Source organism: Falco biarmicus, chromosome 12, assembly GCF_023638135.1.
Source record: "Falco biarmicus isolate bFalBia1 chromosome 12, bFalBia1.pri, whole genome shotgun sequence".
NCBI classification, from domain to species: Eukaryota; Metazoa; Chordata; class Aves; order Falconiformes; family Falconidae; genus Falco; species Falco biarmicus.
In genome coordinates this window covers 27,377,011-27,394,810 of record NC_079299.1, presented here as the reverse complement: position 1 = coordinate 27,394,810, position 17,800 = coordinate 27,377,011, and the positions used below count along the sequence as shown (strand labels likewise).

The 17,800-nt window shown below is 39.6% G+C and overlaps 1 protein-coding gene across 2 annotated transcripts in view; it reads left to right on the top strand.

Annotated features, from left to right (window-relative positions):
* Positions 1-14,531, top strand: part of SNAP25 (synaptosome associated protein 25) — a 66,267-nt gene extending 51,736 nt beyond the window's left edge. The window contains exons 5-8 of one of the 2 annotated variants that reach the window (XM_056357554.1): positions 2,194-2,311; positions 6,566-6,691; positions 8,816-8,960; positions 13,212-14,531. In XM_056357554.1, the coding sequence (XP_056213529.1) occupies positions 2,194-2,311; positions 6,566-6,691; positions 8,816-8,960; positions 13,212-13,280 (458 nt within the window). In that variant the 3' untranslated portion in view covers positions 13,281-14,531. Of the gene's footprint in view, positions 1-2,193; positions 2,312-2,450; positions 2,569-6,565; positions 6,692-8,815; positions 8,961-13,211 lie in introns of both variants that reach the window. The other variant, XM_056357553.1, reaches the window with a different exon arrangement.
* The last annotated feature ends 3,269 nt before the right edge of the window (positions 14,532-17,800 follow it).

Here is a 17,800-nt window from a genome sequence, read left to right as displayed (position 1 = left end):
GAAGTATCACCTTCTACCACATGCTCACATTTCTGATGATATTGGCAACTGAGGCTACAAACATGAACCAAAGCTTCTACTAAAGCCTCCCAACTGAAATGTAAAATCACAACGTGCATTAAACCAATCCAACATTGTATTTCAGTTTCTTGGCTCAGCAGTGTAACTGGCAGAACTCGTGCAGCGTCTCTCAGGTTTCCTTATTAGTTTCTCAATCCTTTGCTCACATCATATGTGCCCCTTGTAAAGGACAGTACCAAGTAACTCTGATCCTCTAAATGTATCAAAAACTCCTGTGGTATCAGGAGGCAGGCACATCCAGCTGAGGAGAATGAGAACTGACAGCTGAAAAGCAGATGAATCTCGCAATACTGACATGGCAGCTCTCCTCAAAGCCCAGCCTCATGCAAGAATTAAACAAAGAGCACAAGTTCAATATTTGAATTATTTCAGCTTGAATAATTTAGGCCAGGATTTTCACGGCCCTCTAGGGGTGAGATGCCCATTTCCCATTAAAATTATTTTGTTTAATTAATTTTAATAGGAATTTGGTATCCAAATTCCCCAGAAAGCTTTGAAAATCTAAATTTCAATTGTTATTAGAAACCCAAGTAAGAAAGTAGGCCTATTCATGTTTCCAAATTAGTCAAGAGGAGTTTTATACTGACGTCAATATGCACATGATTTTTTTTTCTAAAACGCTTTTTTTTTTCTTCTTCTGGATAAGACTCAGTCAACATCAGAGATGACATTAAATGCCTCCTATAACCAGTGCTCTCTTAGGTCCTTTCGTCAGGTCTAATTCTGTGATTGTATATTTTCTATTCAATACAGGGAATAGGGGTGTATTTGGTTTTTACTGGGATTGCTTTACTTTGCCTCTTTAGGAACAGTTACAAATTTTAATGGATTGAAATGAATGAATTGAATTGAAATTAAATGAATTTTAATGAACTGAAATACACTCGGAGTAATTTTCTCATCCTGTGTAATACTTATTTGGGTATATCCTTCCTGAAACAAATGGTGAGGCTTTCCACCCCCGTAAAATGCTGTTGCTACCGCTGACTCCACATAAGACTCCTGACCCCACTGGATCTATATTAACTTACATCAGAGGAGGATCCATTCCTACAATTTTACATTGTGGCATTTTGTTCTTCTAGGCCATTTTCCCCAGCTTTAATAGTGAAGAAATTAACACATCAAATTATTCTGAACTACCAAGTCAGTAGAAAACCCTACATCATTGTCAGCCTTAGGTGGAAATAAGCCAAATTCTATTTGATGCCAGTGGAGAGACAGTGTCTCTATATGGCTGGTTACTGGGCTTGGTGCTTCATAACTTGCCCTGGAGCAAAGCAGAAGTGACCCCACTGAAGACTTGAGTCTTCACCCAATGCTTGTTTTTGTAAGATCCCTTGGGGACAGAGGCAAAAACCGTCACAGCCAGTGGTCCTCTTTCACTGAGCATCAGGCTCCTGGAGTGGTTGCAATTGCTCTGTGTTCACTGGGGTTACTCCTGATCTTCAGCATCCATACCAGAAAAAAAAGCAGCCCTGAAGCCATACTCGGATTAGAGATTAATATCCAATGCAAATCAAAGTGGCAGGTCTCAGTTTCCTCAGCCTCTGGAAAAACAAGTACTTGGACACGGATCTTAACAGCTCGCTCCATCTCTGGTACTGTTACTACCAGCTCTCTCACTCACTAATCAAAGCAATCATGCTGCCCCAAACCACCTAATTCCAAGGCATTTGTAAGCATAAGTAACTGAAGTATTTTCCATGGAAGGACACCTTTTCTCTTGTATTAACATACATAAATGCAAAATAATAACACTATCTTTCTTTCTCTTGGATGTCATTGGTGTCTTAGTAAGTGGATGTATTGTATTATGTTTCTGGACCTTGAACTTTATAACCCTTCCTTTCTACATCATTACATCTTGTTTTAATTAATATATTTCAAACAAACTCCTCCTTTGTTTTGCTCTTCCCATATTAGTAAAAAAACATCTTTGGCATCCATTGCAGCATACATCCTTTCAGCAATGCATCACCTCAGATTAATGCATTGTAATGTCATTATTAATTCAGTTCTACATGGTCATTTTTCATGTTCTGTTGAAGACAAAAGCAAACAAACAAAAATACAATTCATTCCACACTGTCATCCCTTTGTCCTGACCAGAACAACTCGATCGTGTTGAAGAAGGCATGAACCATATCAACCAAGACATGAAGGAGGCCGAGAAAAATTTAAAAGATTTAGGGAAATGCTGTGGCCTTTTCATATGTCCTTGTAACAAGTAGGTACTGGGTACCGGCTCTGCTATGTGGTGTCCAGTTTTTTTTGTCACAGTGAATGTCTGAAGTTTTTGTCTTTTTTTTCTTTGTCCTTTTCCATCTGCTTCATTCTGTGGGGATAAAATACTTGTGTTTAATCAGAACAACTGGAACGCATCGAAGAGGGAATGGACCAAATCAATAAGGACATGAAAGAAGCAGAAAAGAATTTGACGGACCTAGGAAAATTCTGTGGTCTTTGTGTCTGTCCATGTAACAAGTAGGTGCTGCCTGCCTCATCTCTTTGAGCACTTAAGGCTGATCCCAAAGGCCTTGTGAAGCTCATCCTTGCTAGGCACATGGACAGGATGAGCATGTGGCATGCAGAAAGAACGATTCTGGTTCAAATGCATTCATCTCATAGCATAGACAACTGACTGGGAATTACTGTAGTTGCATTAAAATCAGGCATACTGCAGTGAAAGCTTCACTGTTGACACCTTTTAATGGTAAAAGTTTCAACATTTTACACAAAGTGTACTGAGTGGTTCCATTTTCCAGCAAACAAAAACACTGGGGCTACCTTATTCCTGGAGAGCCTAAATTTTGAAACATATATTTACATACAAGTTTAATGAGAAAAAAAAAACAAAACAAAACCAAAAAAACAGCTGAAAAAATTCAGAAGAGGACGTAATAAACATTACTCAAAATTTTGGATGAAAATCGCATGTTTTTTCATTGTTCAACTGAAATAGCCCTTGATGAGCTCTTGGAAGAGACATGATGTTTCACAATTGGAACACAACTTGAAATGGTTTTCATCCTGCCATAGGCAACAAATTTGAGAAATCCTGAACATGCCAAATTTCTCTCATTTGGGTAGCACGTACACTAAACAGAAATGTTGAAATGCATCGAATTTGCTTGCATGCCATCAGACTTGAGCGAAATTGTCCTCCCAGTAATGCAAAGCTTGTTTTAAATGCCAAATGAAAATGTGATGTGCGGTTATGTGGGTGTAGGAAATTGGGGACAAAGTGGACCAACCAGAAGTCCTTGAGGAATAGCAAATCCAGCACACAGTGAGTAGGCATGCAACCAGGCTACAGTGAAAACATTCATAAATGGTTGGCCAGAGATTGGGCAGGAAACAAAGCAGAGTGCAGTTGTTCGGTAGTATTGTGCTCCCTTAGTGAGTGGCACAGATATTTAGTTCACTGCCAGGGCCTGACCCTACCATGATTATCAAGACCAAAGGGAAGACAGCTGTCATGGAGCTCAGTGGATCTTTTGTCAAAAATCAACACAGTAGGACTGGGTTTCTGCCTTATCAGTCACCATTTATTTTGAAGTTAATTCCCTTGGGACACAATACAGATACAACCTTAGATTAAAAAAAAAATAAAATTAATTTTGCTCCTGTACCAAGCCACAAATACTTTGCTGGGGTAAACATTTTGCCTAGAATATGAGTACTATTGCCTTGGTATGCACAATGGGAGAGAGGCAAGGAGGAACAGAAAGAGCTACACACACACACAGAGCCTTAGTCAGTGGGACTACCTGCAACTGATATCAGCTGTGCTACAGGCTTTAGCCCTGCTGTCCTGCACCAGAGAACCCAGTGCAGAAAAGCTGCAGGCACAAGAGCATGCAGCAGAAACTTCACATCTCTCACACTCCAGAAGCTGTTGCAGGGTAAAAAGGAACACTGTTCTGGCTTGCTTTTCCTGGAGAAATCTGGCATAATGCCTACATCAAAAGTTCACCCTCAAAATACAAAAGATTCCAATGTATTTTGCAGGAATTGTCATTTTTTAGAGCAGCTTTAATATTCCGTACTGTAGGAAAGGCTGCTCAGAACTGACAGCCAGACCTGTGGCATGTATGGGGCTAGCACCTGACATGTAGCCTTAAAACATTTACCACTTCACTGTGATTGCAGTATCATGAAATCAATAGATGCAAGAACAGAAAGATACTGCATGCATTTGATGTGGGGGACATTAATTTTTAGAGGTGTCTCTTTCCTGCTTTGAAGCAGTATTTTGACCTTTGCAGTCTGCAGCCAGATTTCATAAACCAGCACTGCTAATCAGTCAGTGTGTTCAGTAACAGAGAATGAATGAGCAATGCTTTTTGAGACTGTTCCTTGAATCACTATGCCAGGACTCAAGAAAGGAGAGAAATCCATACAGTTCTGGGCATCAGTATCACCGTGATCCCCTAATGCTCTTCTGGCTGGTGGTAGATTAATGGCATATATTGAAAAAAAGATTGACCATTTCACACATAACTATACTTCGATTTACAGAGCAAATAGAACTCTGTAAGCCTTACCAAAATGTAAGGCTTGATCCTACATTCTTAGGAGATTGAAAATGCCCATGGGATGAGACTTTGACCAGACTGCATTCATAAGGACAATTGCTATTGACCATGAGGAGACCCAGACTCCATCTGTTGACTTTAATGGGAAGTCCACAAAAAAATGGACATCAAGTTCTGGGTGTGTAAAGTCATTCACCTCAAAAACAGAGACTGACTCTCTCAAAGTTGCACAGGCCTAAAGAACAGACAGAAACCTGTAAATGTATGTGCAATGAGAATTACTTCCACTCATTTTTAGAAATGCCAAAGCTGATGTATAGTTTCAGAGAACTAAGAACAAACAAGCCAACCATCATCTTTTTAAGTCTTCAAAAAGTTTAAAAGAAATAAGCAACAAAATAGATAAGTAAGAAAGATCCTCTTTTCACCTACATTTTAATTGTATATTGGAGCATACAACACATCTTCAGGCTCAACAGAAGCTGAGCTGCTTCGAAGGGCATGGAGAGAACATAACACCAGAGGATTATGGGTTTGTTGTGTCCATTCCCAAATCCTCCAGAAGCACATTCAGTTTATCCCCATAAATCCAAGCCACAGGGCTGTTTATACGACTGACTGGAGCTGACCAAAGAACAGGGAAACCATGGAGATTTGCAGTTCCCAACAGGTTTGTTGGAAACTGCTCCATTTCCAGAATAAAATCAAGAACTTACACCTACAGACCCCAAACATTCACACTCTCCTATTAAAGTGTTCCATTTCATCTGACAACCCAAATGACAGCAACCCTAAATATGTTGCACATGCTAATCTGCCACTGAAGGTATGCCTGGATTTTAATTTTCTATCCATGGCAGCTCAGTCAAAAATGGCTCTCTGAAAGCTAATGTAACTGTCATAACCAACAACTATAACAAGTTGCTAGGCTATTTTAAAGTCCTGTGGTTTAAAACTCCTGAAGGAAGTGATGATCCATTTTTGCCTGTGTCTTGCTTATTGTGAAGGCTGTTACCGCTGATGCATTAAGAGTATGATGAACTATTGGGGCAACTGTGCTTAGTGAGAATGCTTCACTTCTTATTCATGCCTGTAGCTGGTGCATGAAGAAAAATGTAGAAAAATTTCCCTTTCTGATGCTAGATTGCTCGTATCTTTTCTTTTCTCCTGCACTCATTTCACTTCTGCCTATTTTACTTTTTGTCTCTGTGGACAAAGGTTTGTACATCAACTGTCGATGTATGATTACTATTTTCAAGTACCGATATATTATTTGAAAAATCTAATGAACCCTATGAATTTTATGATAAAATCATCCCAAATCACCTTGGGAAAGGGTAGTGGCTTTAAATGCCTGTTATGCCACATACATGTTAAAATAATATCAACAGGAGCCCAATCTTCTGCATGGTAAAATGTTAAAATCTAGCCAAATCCATTTTTCTCTAGGAGGGTGTGTTGCTGTGATGTGATGTACACACTATACTTGGCAGTTCTGTTTTTATGTTTGTCTGCCAGTACGTTCTCTGTGTTTGATGTCAAAATGTATGTGTCACTGAAATGAAACAATGTTTTCTACTTATCTGTATTTCTTCTCTTCTTTTTTCTTTTTCCTTTTTATTTTATTATATTTTTTTTTAATCTTCTTTCTGGAAACTAAGTCAACATCCAAAAACCTGTGTGCGGTGTTGTAGACTTGACAACTGCAATTCATCCTATTGGAGACAAACCCTCTGACCATCACAGTTGTTGTGGCAGTAAAGTAAAAAAACAAAAAACCAAACCCCTCCTTTTATCCAGGGTTATGATATATCGGTATACAATCAATGACCCTCTTATCTGAAAACTCATTTGCTTGATTCAGCTTTTAGCTTGGAGAAGTAAAGTTTCGTGTTTGTCCTTGTCCACTTGATGCTCTGTTACTCATCATCTTTTTTGCATAGGCTTAAATCAAGTGATGCTTACAAAAAAGCCTGGGGCAATAATCAGGACGGTGTTGTAGCCAGCCAGCCTGCACGTGTTGTAGATGAACGGGAGCAGATGGCCATCAGTGGTGGCTTTATCCGCAGGTGAGCCTTTTATCTACTGTTTTCTCTCTTTCTCCTGGTCACTGATATATTTAGATTTCTTCCATATGGTCATGAGTTCTGTGACGCTCATTAACTCCTTCGGTGGTGCTGAGTAATGCAGTGGAGCCAGTGTTTTTCACCAAGTGGTTTGTGCTCAGATTCAGGTTGTCAGTGATTAAGACAGGCACTAAAGGCTTACCGCATCCACTGACTTCCCGGGCCCTGTGGGTGCTTCCCTGAGCTACTGCAAAGGATGGTTACGTGGCTGGAAATCCTGGAAGAAAGGGTCTTAGCTCTGAGAACGAGAAGATGCTTGAAAACCTTGCCCTAAACCTTCCTCCTTGAGACTGACCAGATTTGGGCAATAATAAAATAGAAATAGTATCCGTTTATTTACTTCACAGCAGCAATGTGAGGTTGCAGACTGTCACTGCCAGTAAGCACTGTCTTCTGCACTCCAACTGCCTGCACTTTTCCTGGGGGCATTATTATGGGCCTTATTAATGACAGTTGTCAAATACTTCAGAAATTAATTGTCAGATAAATACTAGTTTATTGTTATTATGTCTCAAGATATGTAGTGCTCATTATCCATCCTTGCTAGAAGATGTACCAAAGCATCCAGCACCCCTTCCTTTCTTTTCAAAAAGAAAAAAAGCCTCAGGCTCCTTGCCAAAGCACTGAGCCAATTGCAGAACTTGAAGCACACTTTTAACTAGAGGTGCACCACTTCCCTGCTTGTGACTATCAAAAAAACCTCACTAAGTGAGAAATGACGCCCCATTCCCTAGCTGCTGTAAAGCCACAATTACAGAGAAACACTGATGCTTTAGTGGCAACCCCTGCGCACTCAGATGAAAGCCAGTTTGAATCACACAGCTATATTAATGACAACCAAACTGCAAACTTTCAGCAATACATAGGGATCCTGCAATAAGTACATACTGATTACAGTGCTTATAGAGCATGTATTTAGATGACAATGCTATCAGCTGAATGGATAAAGGCATACCAGTAGGCAAAGCTTTGATCTCTGAAGATTAAGGACACCAGATTAATAAGTAATTATCTTTCCCAAAACTATTATCCACTTATTTTTTTGGCTGCTGTGATAAAGGGAAATCAGTGTGATAGAAACAATGCTGTCATGCAATCTGGAGCGTGGGATGGAGTTGCCATTTAAGTTTGCTGGGTCTGCCATTCACTTTTTTCCTTTCTTTCTGGATGGCAGCCCCACCAACATGAAGGCTGGGGCACGATAACAGAATAGCAGCAAAGGAAGTTATGCTACACCATAATCATTCTGCAAATAGCCTGTAGCACTCTTTTGGCACCTACAGAAACACAAATCGCATAAAGCTCAAGTAGCGATCTTCCGAGTGGAACCCATGGACCTTGCCTTTCCCAGTGTCAGTCATCACATGCCTCTCTAGTCACTGAAGAGTTGAACTAGGCCTTGGCCTAAGCACAATTTTTTTCTACTAAAAACCAAACAACTGAAAAAGACAGTGCTAAGAATGAGAGACAAAGGTTCTTTACTAAAGCCAGTAAATCTGAGAGAAGCTGCTTCTGTCATTTACCAGAAATACATTTAATTAAGTAGGATGTTAAGTCAGGATTTTTACAGCTGAAGCAGCTCTTCCCCAATATTTCAGTGAGCCCCAAATGTACGAGGACTGGACAGTATCCATAGCTATGTGTAGTTCAAGGAGGGGAGCTGGTATAGCTCCAATTCCACCACCGTCCAGCACTTCCCACACACTCTAACCACACACAGGTCCCAAAGGAGCACCCTTTCAGTCTTTGTTTGAGAAGGACCATCACTAGCAGAGAGGTGTACTATGTGGTACAGACAAGCTCAGACAGCAACACTTCTAGGAGAAGCAGACATGAGCAGTACAAATGAAGTGGTGATGAACCTAGACAATTAAGCCCCAAATCAAAAAATTAAGTCTATGTTTTTCAGGCTAGCTACTTATTAATCCCTTTTCTTCTAAGCCGAGCACAGCAGCATGCTCCTCAGATGACAAGTGAAGGAGGATGCAGAGGAGGTTTTGGGTGAATCAGATTTTCAGGGGGAACCTCCTTTGTGTCTGCTTAAAAGAACTGGTTTTTTGCTCCCAGGGTAACAAATGATGCCCGGGAAAATGAAATGGATGAGAACCTCGAGCAGGTCAGTGGCATCATTGGCAACTTACGTCACATGGCCCTGGACATGGGCAACGAGATCGACACACAGAACCGCCAGATTGACAGGATCATGGAGAAGGTAAGAACTGACATTTCTAAGAGGACCAAAAAGGGGCTGTTTTTCCTCTTCTGCAGGCACAGGCTGTGCACGCTGCTGTTTGTCTTCAGTTTGGAGAAGGACAAGGGACAGAAATAGCTGCTAGAGCTCTTCTCTCTTCTCCCTCTAAATCCTTGGGCCAAAGCAGAGCTCTCTGCTGTGGATCTTCAGTAACCTCCAGTGAAACCACAATGTTGTGCTTGCCAGATAACAGCTGGCAAAGGGACCTCTTAGCATGAATTGAGGCTCCTTCTGCAACAGCTTTGTGAAAGGAGAAGTGCCCTGAGCTAGGCAGAACTGTGGGGCCTGGGTCTGAACACCCCCACACTTCCTGGCAAGTTTTAAACTTTCCTGGACTTTCCCTTCCCTTGGAAACTCCATAAGCAATTCAGAATTGGATCACCTGTTTGGAGGACCAGTCCCCAAAAGAGGATGGGGATTTATTAAGCAAGACTTTGCCATATGGTAACAGTTCAGCCAGTCTTGTCATACTGCCTGCTTATAATCACATTAGGACAGAGATCTGCCAGCAATCTTGGGGGGGGGTGTGTGTGTGTGTGTGCGGAGAATGGGAGGTGGGGGACAGAGAGAGAAAGAGAGATATGTGCATATATATCTATATAAAATCCTAGGCTCTACATGGCCCCTGTGAAATACAAAAACTCAGCAGTACTACAAAACCACCATTTAAAAAGGCAAGAGAGCACCATTCCAGTGCCAGACCTGCATTGCAGATTTCTCAAGCAGACAGCAGCATCCTTCAAACCTGGCTGGGAACTCACTGCCATCCTCAGATCCCAAGATCTGCAAGCCATCTGCATTTGTACTGGCAGAGCTCCAGGCACAGGCACAGCCAGGCTGAAGTGACATAAGAGGCTAGATCTTCATCTGGTGTAAAATCAATACAACACTCGACTTCCGCTGAGATTTACACAACCTGAGGATCTAACCCAAGGACTTACATGTGCTACTTAGAGTTAATTCTGACCTTAAGTGGTAGAGCTTGTACTCTTGAGCCTTCTTACACGTGCAAGCCTTCTCACACAAGCACGATGCCCACGCCTATTTTTCACGTCAATTAACTACATCAGAGCCTAGTGAAAAAAATAAAGAAAATACTGCACTGAGGGACTCACTCAGATAGCTTTCCTTATTGGAGTTTGATTACAGAGAGAACTGAGCAGAGTATACATTGTCTTCAAGGTGGGAAGTTCATCTCTGACAGACAGACAGTTACATAACACAGCAGAACACATGGCTCTGCATCTGTCAAAAGTTTTGGTTTATAAAGCTGCATCTGTTAGTTTGACTGTATTGAAAAATGCACAATATTACTGTGATGCCATTCTGCAGCATTTCATATTTCTGGGAAAAATAGGAGTGGGGTGGGTGGGGGTTACTGCTGTTATTTATATGAAAGGCACTAGAAAGCAGCATATCTATCTACATCGTGAGAAGGGACTGGGAGATTATACAGCCTACATCATAACTACTTGTAAATAAGAAGTCTAGGACATGCACTATTTTCTCAGAGAAAGTATGAGGACATGCACTATTACATGTTACCAGTCACCCTACAGATGACATAACACAGTGGCAGCAGACACTGTGGATGTGGATGGAAATGAGCTGTGTCCTACCTGTGCCTGCAGGATACTATCACAGACTACAGCAAGCCTAACAAGTCACTGTCCTCCTATCTGTTCAGGCTTGCAAACTCTGGGTTTTGAGGCACGTGGGCCAAATCTCTAGGCAGTGCATGTGGAGAGTAGCTGGCTAACTGAGGGACTGGCCTTCCACATCTATGCAGTCCTCTTATGGAGTTAGGCATTTCATACAGCAATGGAAAAACAACATCGCAAGCTAATGTGATTCATTAAATCCAGCCTCACAGGAAGGCCTTGTCAGGCAAAGCTCCTGGCTAAGGAACAGTGACACATTCCTGAAAGATGGACTTGCAGTGTAGTCAGAGGAATCATCATGAAAGCAGCATAAAAGACAGTCTTCAGTCTTGGTGAAAATCTGCCAAATTTCTCAGAGTAAGGGCACATAGTAATGAGATACTAGAAAAAAACTCAATATATTAGAAAAACCGTCTATAAAAGACAGAAATGATGGTTAGCCAGATAGTACTGAAACCACAAATGCATGCACATCCATTTTACAATGAAATATGCCAACAGACCATTGTCCCTAGCTGGCGGTGGGCATACAGCATTGCTGGAGTTGCTTACTTTTCCTGACCAGCTGGAGCACTGTACTTTTGCTCCATTATGGTCATTAGAATGACCCTTGGCTGGCACACTTTGTGAAAGAGGGGGTGCATCACAAAGGTAACCAAAGTGCTTCTAAAGCATATATGTTAAACTGGAGCAATTCTACAGTGCAGAGGTGTAAGCTGATCTAGGCATAGTAATCAGGACAGCAATGAATAAAAGCCTGTATCCTTCCCTCAGATCAGAGAGAAAGGAACAAAAAGTAAAATAATGATGGGATGAGTGGGTTACATGGTCCGGACATCACCACCAGAAGACCCTGGCCCCAAAATGAGCCATAAATAGGAGGCTGGGAAGAAAGTAGTTCAAAGTGTTCTGTCTTGATCTAAGTGGGAAGATCTGCACAAAGACTCCCCTTGACTTTGATGCAATGTCATCCACCATCATTAGACCTTAGTATTTCTATTTAGGAACATAATGTTTCATCAATATTCAATGAATATTCGTGTATTTCATGGCAAATGTAACTTCTTCCAAAACCATGATCTTATCTTTTAGGTAGTCTTCATTAGGTAAAAGCACATGAAACCATAATGTGGTAGACAAAGTCAAACTTATAGCTAAAATAAAGACGTATGGCTTATAATGAGTGGTTATACTGATCCACGCTTGTTGAGGATCTGGCACATGCTACTGTACTAAAAATACATGTCTACATAGCATTTGCCAAAACAATTATGGAGAAAAGCCCAAGATATTTAAGAATGATTTATTGCACATCAGTAAAACAAATTTTAAAAGATTTTTAAATGTATGTGGGAAAGTCACTTCACCATTCTGTCTTTGCAAATTGGAGATTTAAAATAAATCTGTACAATTTGGATACACCCCAGAGATGTGGGAACAATCATCGAAGCTAACAAAATAACAAAACAGAGACATCAACCACTGAAAAGAGTTTACTATTTGAGTTCATGCTTTTAAAGCAGTAACACATCTCTCACCTTTCCCACAGGTCTGACTTTAGAAATTGAAACCATTTTCTATCTAGTCCCTCTGCTAGCATAAGTTGGCATAGCAACACGGGCTTGAATGGAGCTTTGTCAGTTCTTTGTCAGCATCTTTAGTCTCCAAAACTAACTTCTGCAGAGCTACAGAAACCCATGGTCAAAGTTTTTTCCCACCCAAAGAGAGCTCCTAAACCTCCCAAGTGGTGGTGTTTTATTAATGGAATTTTATATTCACAGCAAGTGTTACCCCATGGAAGACAGTGAAGTTAACAGTTGAGCCTATGCTGGACTAAATTCCATTTTGGTTGATTCAAATAACAGTAGAAACCCTGCTTTTTCTTAATTCCTGTTTATGCTGCTGCCCAATAAGAGAGGTTACTCTTCCCTTCCAACTACACCGTTGAACTTTGTTGAGAGAAAGGAATAATGGCATCACTCCTACCTTATTCCCTTCCTTTCATGTGCAGAGCAAAGAAATCCAGACTGATGTATTTTGCAATAAATTTATCTTTGCCAGCATTCCCTACATCAGATCATCTAGCTTTGCTGCTTCAGCAATTCTCAAAAGTCTATTTAATTTTGACTGCATGCCTCATGATCTAAATTAGAACACGCCCAGATCCACTGAATCTGACAGAGCACTGAAGCTTTTCACCAGTGAAATCCACACGTACCTCATCCGTTCTTATCCTGCCATCCACTACCACCAATACTGCTAGCACTATCAATAGCACCAGCTACAGATCTGGCACAGCATTTACGAGAGTTCAGTGAAGCTGAATACAAACATAAAAGCTCTGCTCAAAGGCTACCTGAAGTGTCACAAAACCAGCAGAGGTGCAATTTCCTTTTGGGTCCCTAATGCCAGTACAAAAAACAGCTCTCCGGAACTTTCAAGCTGCTTCTTTTCCCTGACCTAGCCAAAACTAGAGAATTGTCCATAAAGCACTGTAGGTGTTCTCTTTCTGCCCTGTATTCATCTGTTTTTTTCCTTTGTGTTTCCCTAGGCTGATTCCAACAAAACCAGGATTGATGAAGCCAACCAGCGTGCAACAAAGATGCTGGGCAGTGGTTAAATGCAGCAAAGTGCATTTCCTTTTATCACTGTCCGACAGGGCAGTACCTTCATGCTTTTATCATGGTATTTATCTACTAGGTTTGCACACATGCACATATCAGCCCCATTGTAAATGTTGTCCTGTGTAGTTCGTCAGCTCTCCAAAAATGATACTTGTAATTATTTTTTTCTAGATATCTTTCTTTCCAAAGGTTGTACATAGTGCTGATTTGATGGCTATAGCTCACTATGATGATTTTTGGGATTTTTTCTTTCCTTGTTTCTGTTTTGGGTTCCTTTCCTTTTTTCCCTCTCCTCTCTTTTTTTTTTTTTAATCATGTTTGCTGAATGACAACACTGTTGGAATGCTAAACGTGCTGTTAACCTTTAAATATACAGTATTGTTCTTGTAAAACTGTGACATTCCACAGAGCTACTGCCATGCTCCTGTCTTTGGGTATCATGATGTTTAAGCACTTGAACCTGCTGTCTTCAGTTCTTCATAGCCATTATCTGTTGTTATGATTTCATAATTAGACAATGTGGAATTATATTACTATAACAAGCATTGCACTAAAAAGTGATGTGATTTATGCATTTATGCATGAGGAATAAATAGACTTTTAGACTCCTACTTAAACAAGAATTTTCCCATGGCAGTAGCACACCAACAATGACAACAAAAGCATGCTCAGTATTCGGACTCTTTTGGGAATATGTTATACCAGCAAGTTCGCAGTTGTGCCACTTTTTTCTTGTTGATATATATATATATAGTTATTAATCATGATAATTTTTTTTAATTATGAAAAAAAGAGGGATTTGGCACTCACCATTTAGCCATTGCCAGCAAAATAAAAGCTTGGCTGAAAATATGTCAAAGACAAAAAGAAATAAGTGTAATATATTGGGTTTGTCTGCTGCTTTTGAAGACTATCTTTTGGAGGAAACGACTACCATATGAAATGGTGCAAAGAAATGTAATTTTTATAAGGCTCTCTCTTACTAGTCGCTATCCCCATGTGGTTTGTTATCAGTACAGTTCTCTGTTGCTTACCTAGAGCTATGCACACCAAATCGCTGAGATGTTTAGTAGCTGACTTAATTAAAAAATAATAAAAAAACCTAAATGAATGAACTCTAGATAAACTGTGAGATAAATATCATTTACAGCATGTAATATGAAATTCCTTATGTCTCCTGTCAGTTTGTGAAGTGATTGACATTTTGTAGCTAGTTTAAAAATTATTAAAAATTCTAGATCTCAGAATCCATGCTTGCTTTATCCATTTGTGCCCTATGTGTCAGTGACAACTAGTTATTTGCCTCTAACCTGGGAAAAGGAGAAGTGCAAAGCCTGAAGACTCCTTACACACTAGTTCTGTATCACACATAAGAAACTAAAACATTTCTGTTTGCAGTACTGTATAAAAGTAACTACTCTAAAAATAGCATTTTATGCTCAGTACATTCCAAGTGAATATTATTTTCAATAACCTGGCTTAGATTGCCAAACGCTGAATCAAATTATATTCTCTTATTCAAGGGAAAGAAAAAATAAAATAAATCTTACAGTACAAAAGGATACAGTTCCTTAGTCAATAAAATCTATTGCTGTAGGGGATCTAGCCACGTGCTAGTACACCTCTTTTCAGGGCACACTTTGAGCTACAGAGTTTGTATGATCTGCTAAGAATAATTTTCTCAAGTGACTAACAACAACTAGTCTTTACTGCCAATGAAAAGTGTTATCATATTTTCCCAGGGTTTTTTTCCACTGTATGGACAAATTATAATTAACTCTGCATGAGTGACAGTTCACTCATGTGTCTCACATGGCTCTAAGTCAAAATGCACAAAGAACATAAATGCTTGCATAATTAAAATCGCATGATAATGTAGACAAGTTACGTTTTCCTTAGCAGCTTTTTATTTTTAGTATCTATTAAAAATTCATTTATGCAAATATTTTGCCCCTCTACTTCAAACCAAAGAGTAAACTTGAAGCAAACATTTCTAATCTGCTGACCATTTCCAAACCTGTTCATTCAGGGATTGTAGTATTTGTGACAGCACTATCATTCTGCAGTGTCAAAGCCTACTGAAGGAGTGCAATAATTGTACTGGAAAATGCACCAGTATGGGACCAAACATATACAAGGATATTTGAGAAGGGCAAGAAATACATAAACAAATAATGAAGATATTAATGGAAGCATTCATCTGTTTGACAAGAATGCACCCTATCTGAAGAAGATCATACTTCCAAAAACCATTAAAGATGATGAAAAAATATAAGCTCTTGCTGTGAAGGAAGTCAATATGTTTTGACATCTGTTTTTGTCTTGAACAAAGATCAAAACCCAAATTATTGGAACTTTTTGCCAAATGGAAAGTTTAAAGGATAGAAATATTGAAATGTTTCATTGCATTTGTCTTTGCATCCTCCTCCACTGTATGCAGGGTCTCTTAGGAGCTGGCTGAAAATTACTCAAGTAAATAAGTTTAATATATTGCATTTCTCTGATGTTTTTGGAAATTGACTTTTGAAGGATTAATTATTCTTGAAATAATTCAAAGAAAGGCTTGATCTCATGCATTTTCTTTTTAAAACAATCCATTTCTGTTCAAGTTTCGTGCAAACCAAATCCCTGATGCAGCCTCTGATACAACAGAGTCGGGCGGGGGGGGAGAGGAAAGGCACATTTTGAACAGAACATTGCCTTAAAAGTGGCATTTTAGCTTGGAGAAAAGAAGGCTCAAGAGAGACCTTATTGCTTTCTACAACTACCCGAAATGAGGTTTTAATAAGGTGGGGGTTGGTCTCTTCTCCCAAGTAACAGGTGATAGGACAAGAGGAAACGGCCTCAAGTTGCACCAGGGGAGGTTTAGATTGGATATTAGGAAAAAATTCTTCACTGAAAGAGTTATCTCTGGAGGTATCTTAAAGATGTGCAGATGTGGTGCTTAGGGACATGGTTTAGTGGTGGACATGGCAGTGCTGGCTTAATGGTTGGACTGGATGATCTTGAAGGTCTTTCCCAACCCAAATGATTCTATGATTTCCTTTTTTTTCCCCTTTCCCCCTCTGGTCTACTGTTTTATCCCATGATATGCTGCAGGCTTTCCCTGAGGCTGAACAAGCACAGTTACCTGCTTGAGAGGCAAGGCTCACTAGAAGGAAGGGGACACAGCAAGGAGCTGGAATTACAACTCCTACAAGATAAAATGGTCACATTGACTGTGGAAACAAAAAAATATCTAGGTTTTTCTGAAGGCAAAGCCTTCTTCTCCTGATAAGAAATTTCCTTTTGACCACATCATATTTTCCAATCAGTAATTTCTTTTGTCTCTGTACCAGTGCCATCTGGAAATCCAAGTTTGAGATAAAAAAAAAAAAGACAGTGCTCAAAGCTTCATGAAATAGCACTTATTTCTTGACTTTCAATGCAATTTCACCAAGTTTGTAACATAGCAAGATCCTCACATTGGTGTTGTTTTGAGGTGGTCATAGGGAAATGTTTTTTTCATATTCTCAAGTGCCATAGCTGAATGAACTACCTAGCTAGATTATTCTGAATTTTGCTTAAAAAATGAAGTCCAACTAAAAGACAAACTTCTGTTGAGTTCTACAAATCCACAACTAATGATTTCTTTCATGTCATGCATTCTCCTTTCCTAGTCTGTGCTCGAAATGGAAATATCAAAATAATCCCAAGGAAGGATATTCGAATGTTATTTCTCAACAGAACAAAATTTAGAAGTAGTGTAATATCTCTTGCACAAAATAATAAATATAAAAAAATTCACCTTCATTAAATACCTGGCCTGATTTCACCAGTAAGAAACTAAGAAAACTGGAAAAGCTAAGTAAAAATCAGGGTGGCTTACCTCAAAGAAACCTTTACACTTTTAGGATGTTAATGATTCCCAACCTTAGCATAAACACACAGCTTCTAAACTCAAAAGAAATGTCACAGCTTTCCAGATTGACACAAATACAAGAAAAGAAACTATGGAAATAAACAGCACCTTGTAGTATGATAGAGCACATCTTAGGAAAAGCAGATCGACCTGATGTAAAGGTACAGAGTCAACAATAATTGATTAATATTCCTTGAAGACTTGGTGGTATTACTGTATATAACAGAAAATGATAACTCAAAAAACCTCTGATGAGCTGTTGGCTGGTTTATTTTTTTTTTAAGAAATGTGAATTTTGTTAGCTTACATGGGTTAAATAACAAAGCAACCTTCATTTCTGAAGCAAATTAAGTATGCCAGTTTACATGGCAAACTGCAAAGCACTCCCTTAGAGAGATGTCTGTGCCACATGACACACTTTTTACAGATACTTTCAAGTCTAGAAATAAGATAATTATTCTCTAAAATATTCTGTGTACCACACTAGTGACTGATAACCTCCACAAAATTTGGATATGGACCTGAATCTGGAGAGATCACTGAAGACTTATTTGAGGGACCCAGAGGCAGACAAATCAATTCCTGCACTTTTTTCCTATTTCTTCTCCTGTGTGT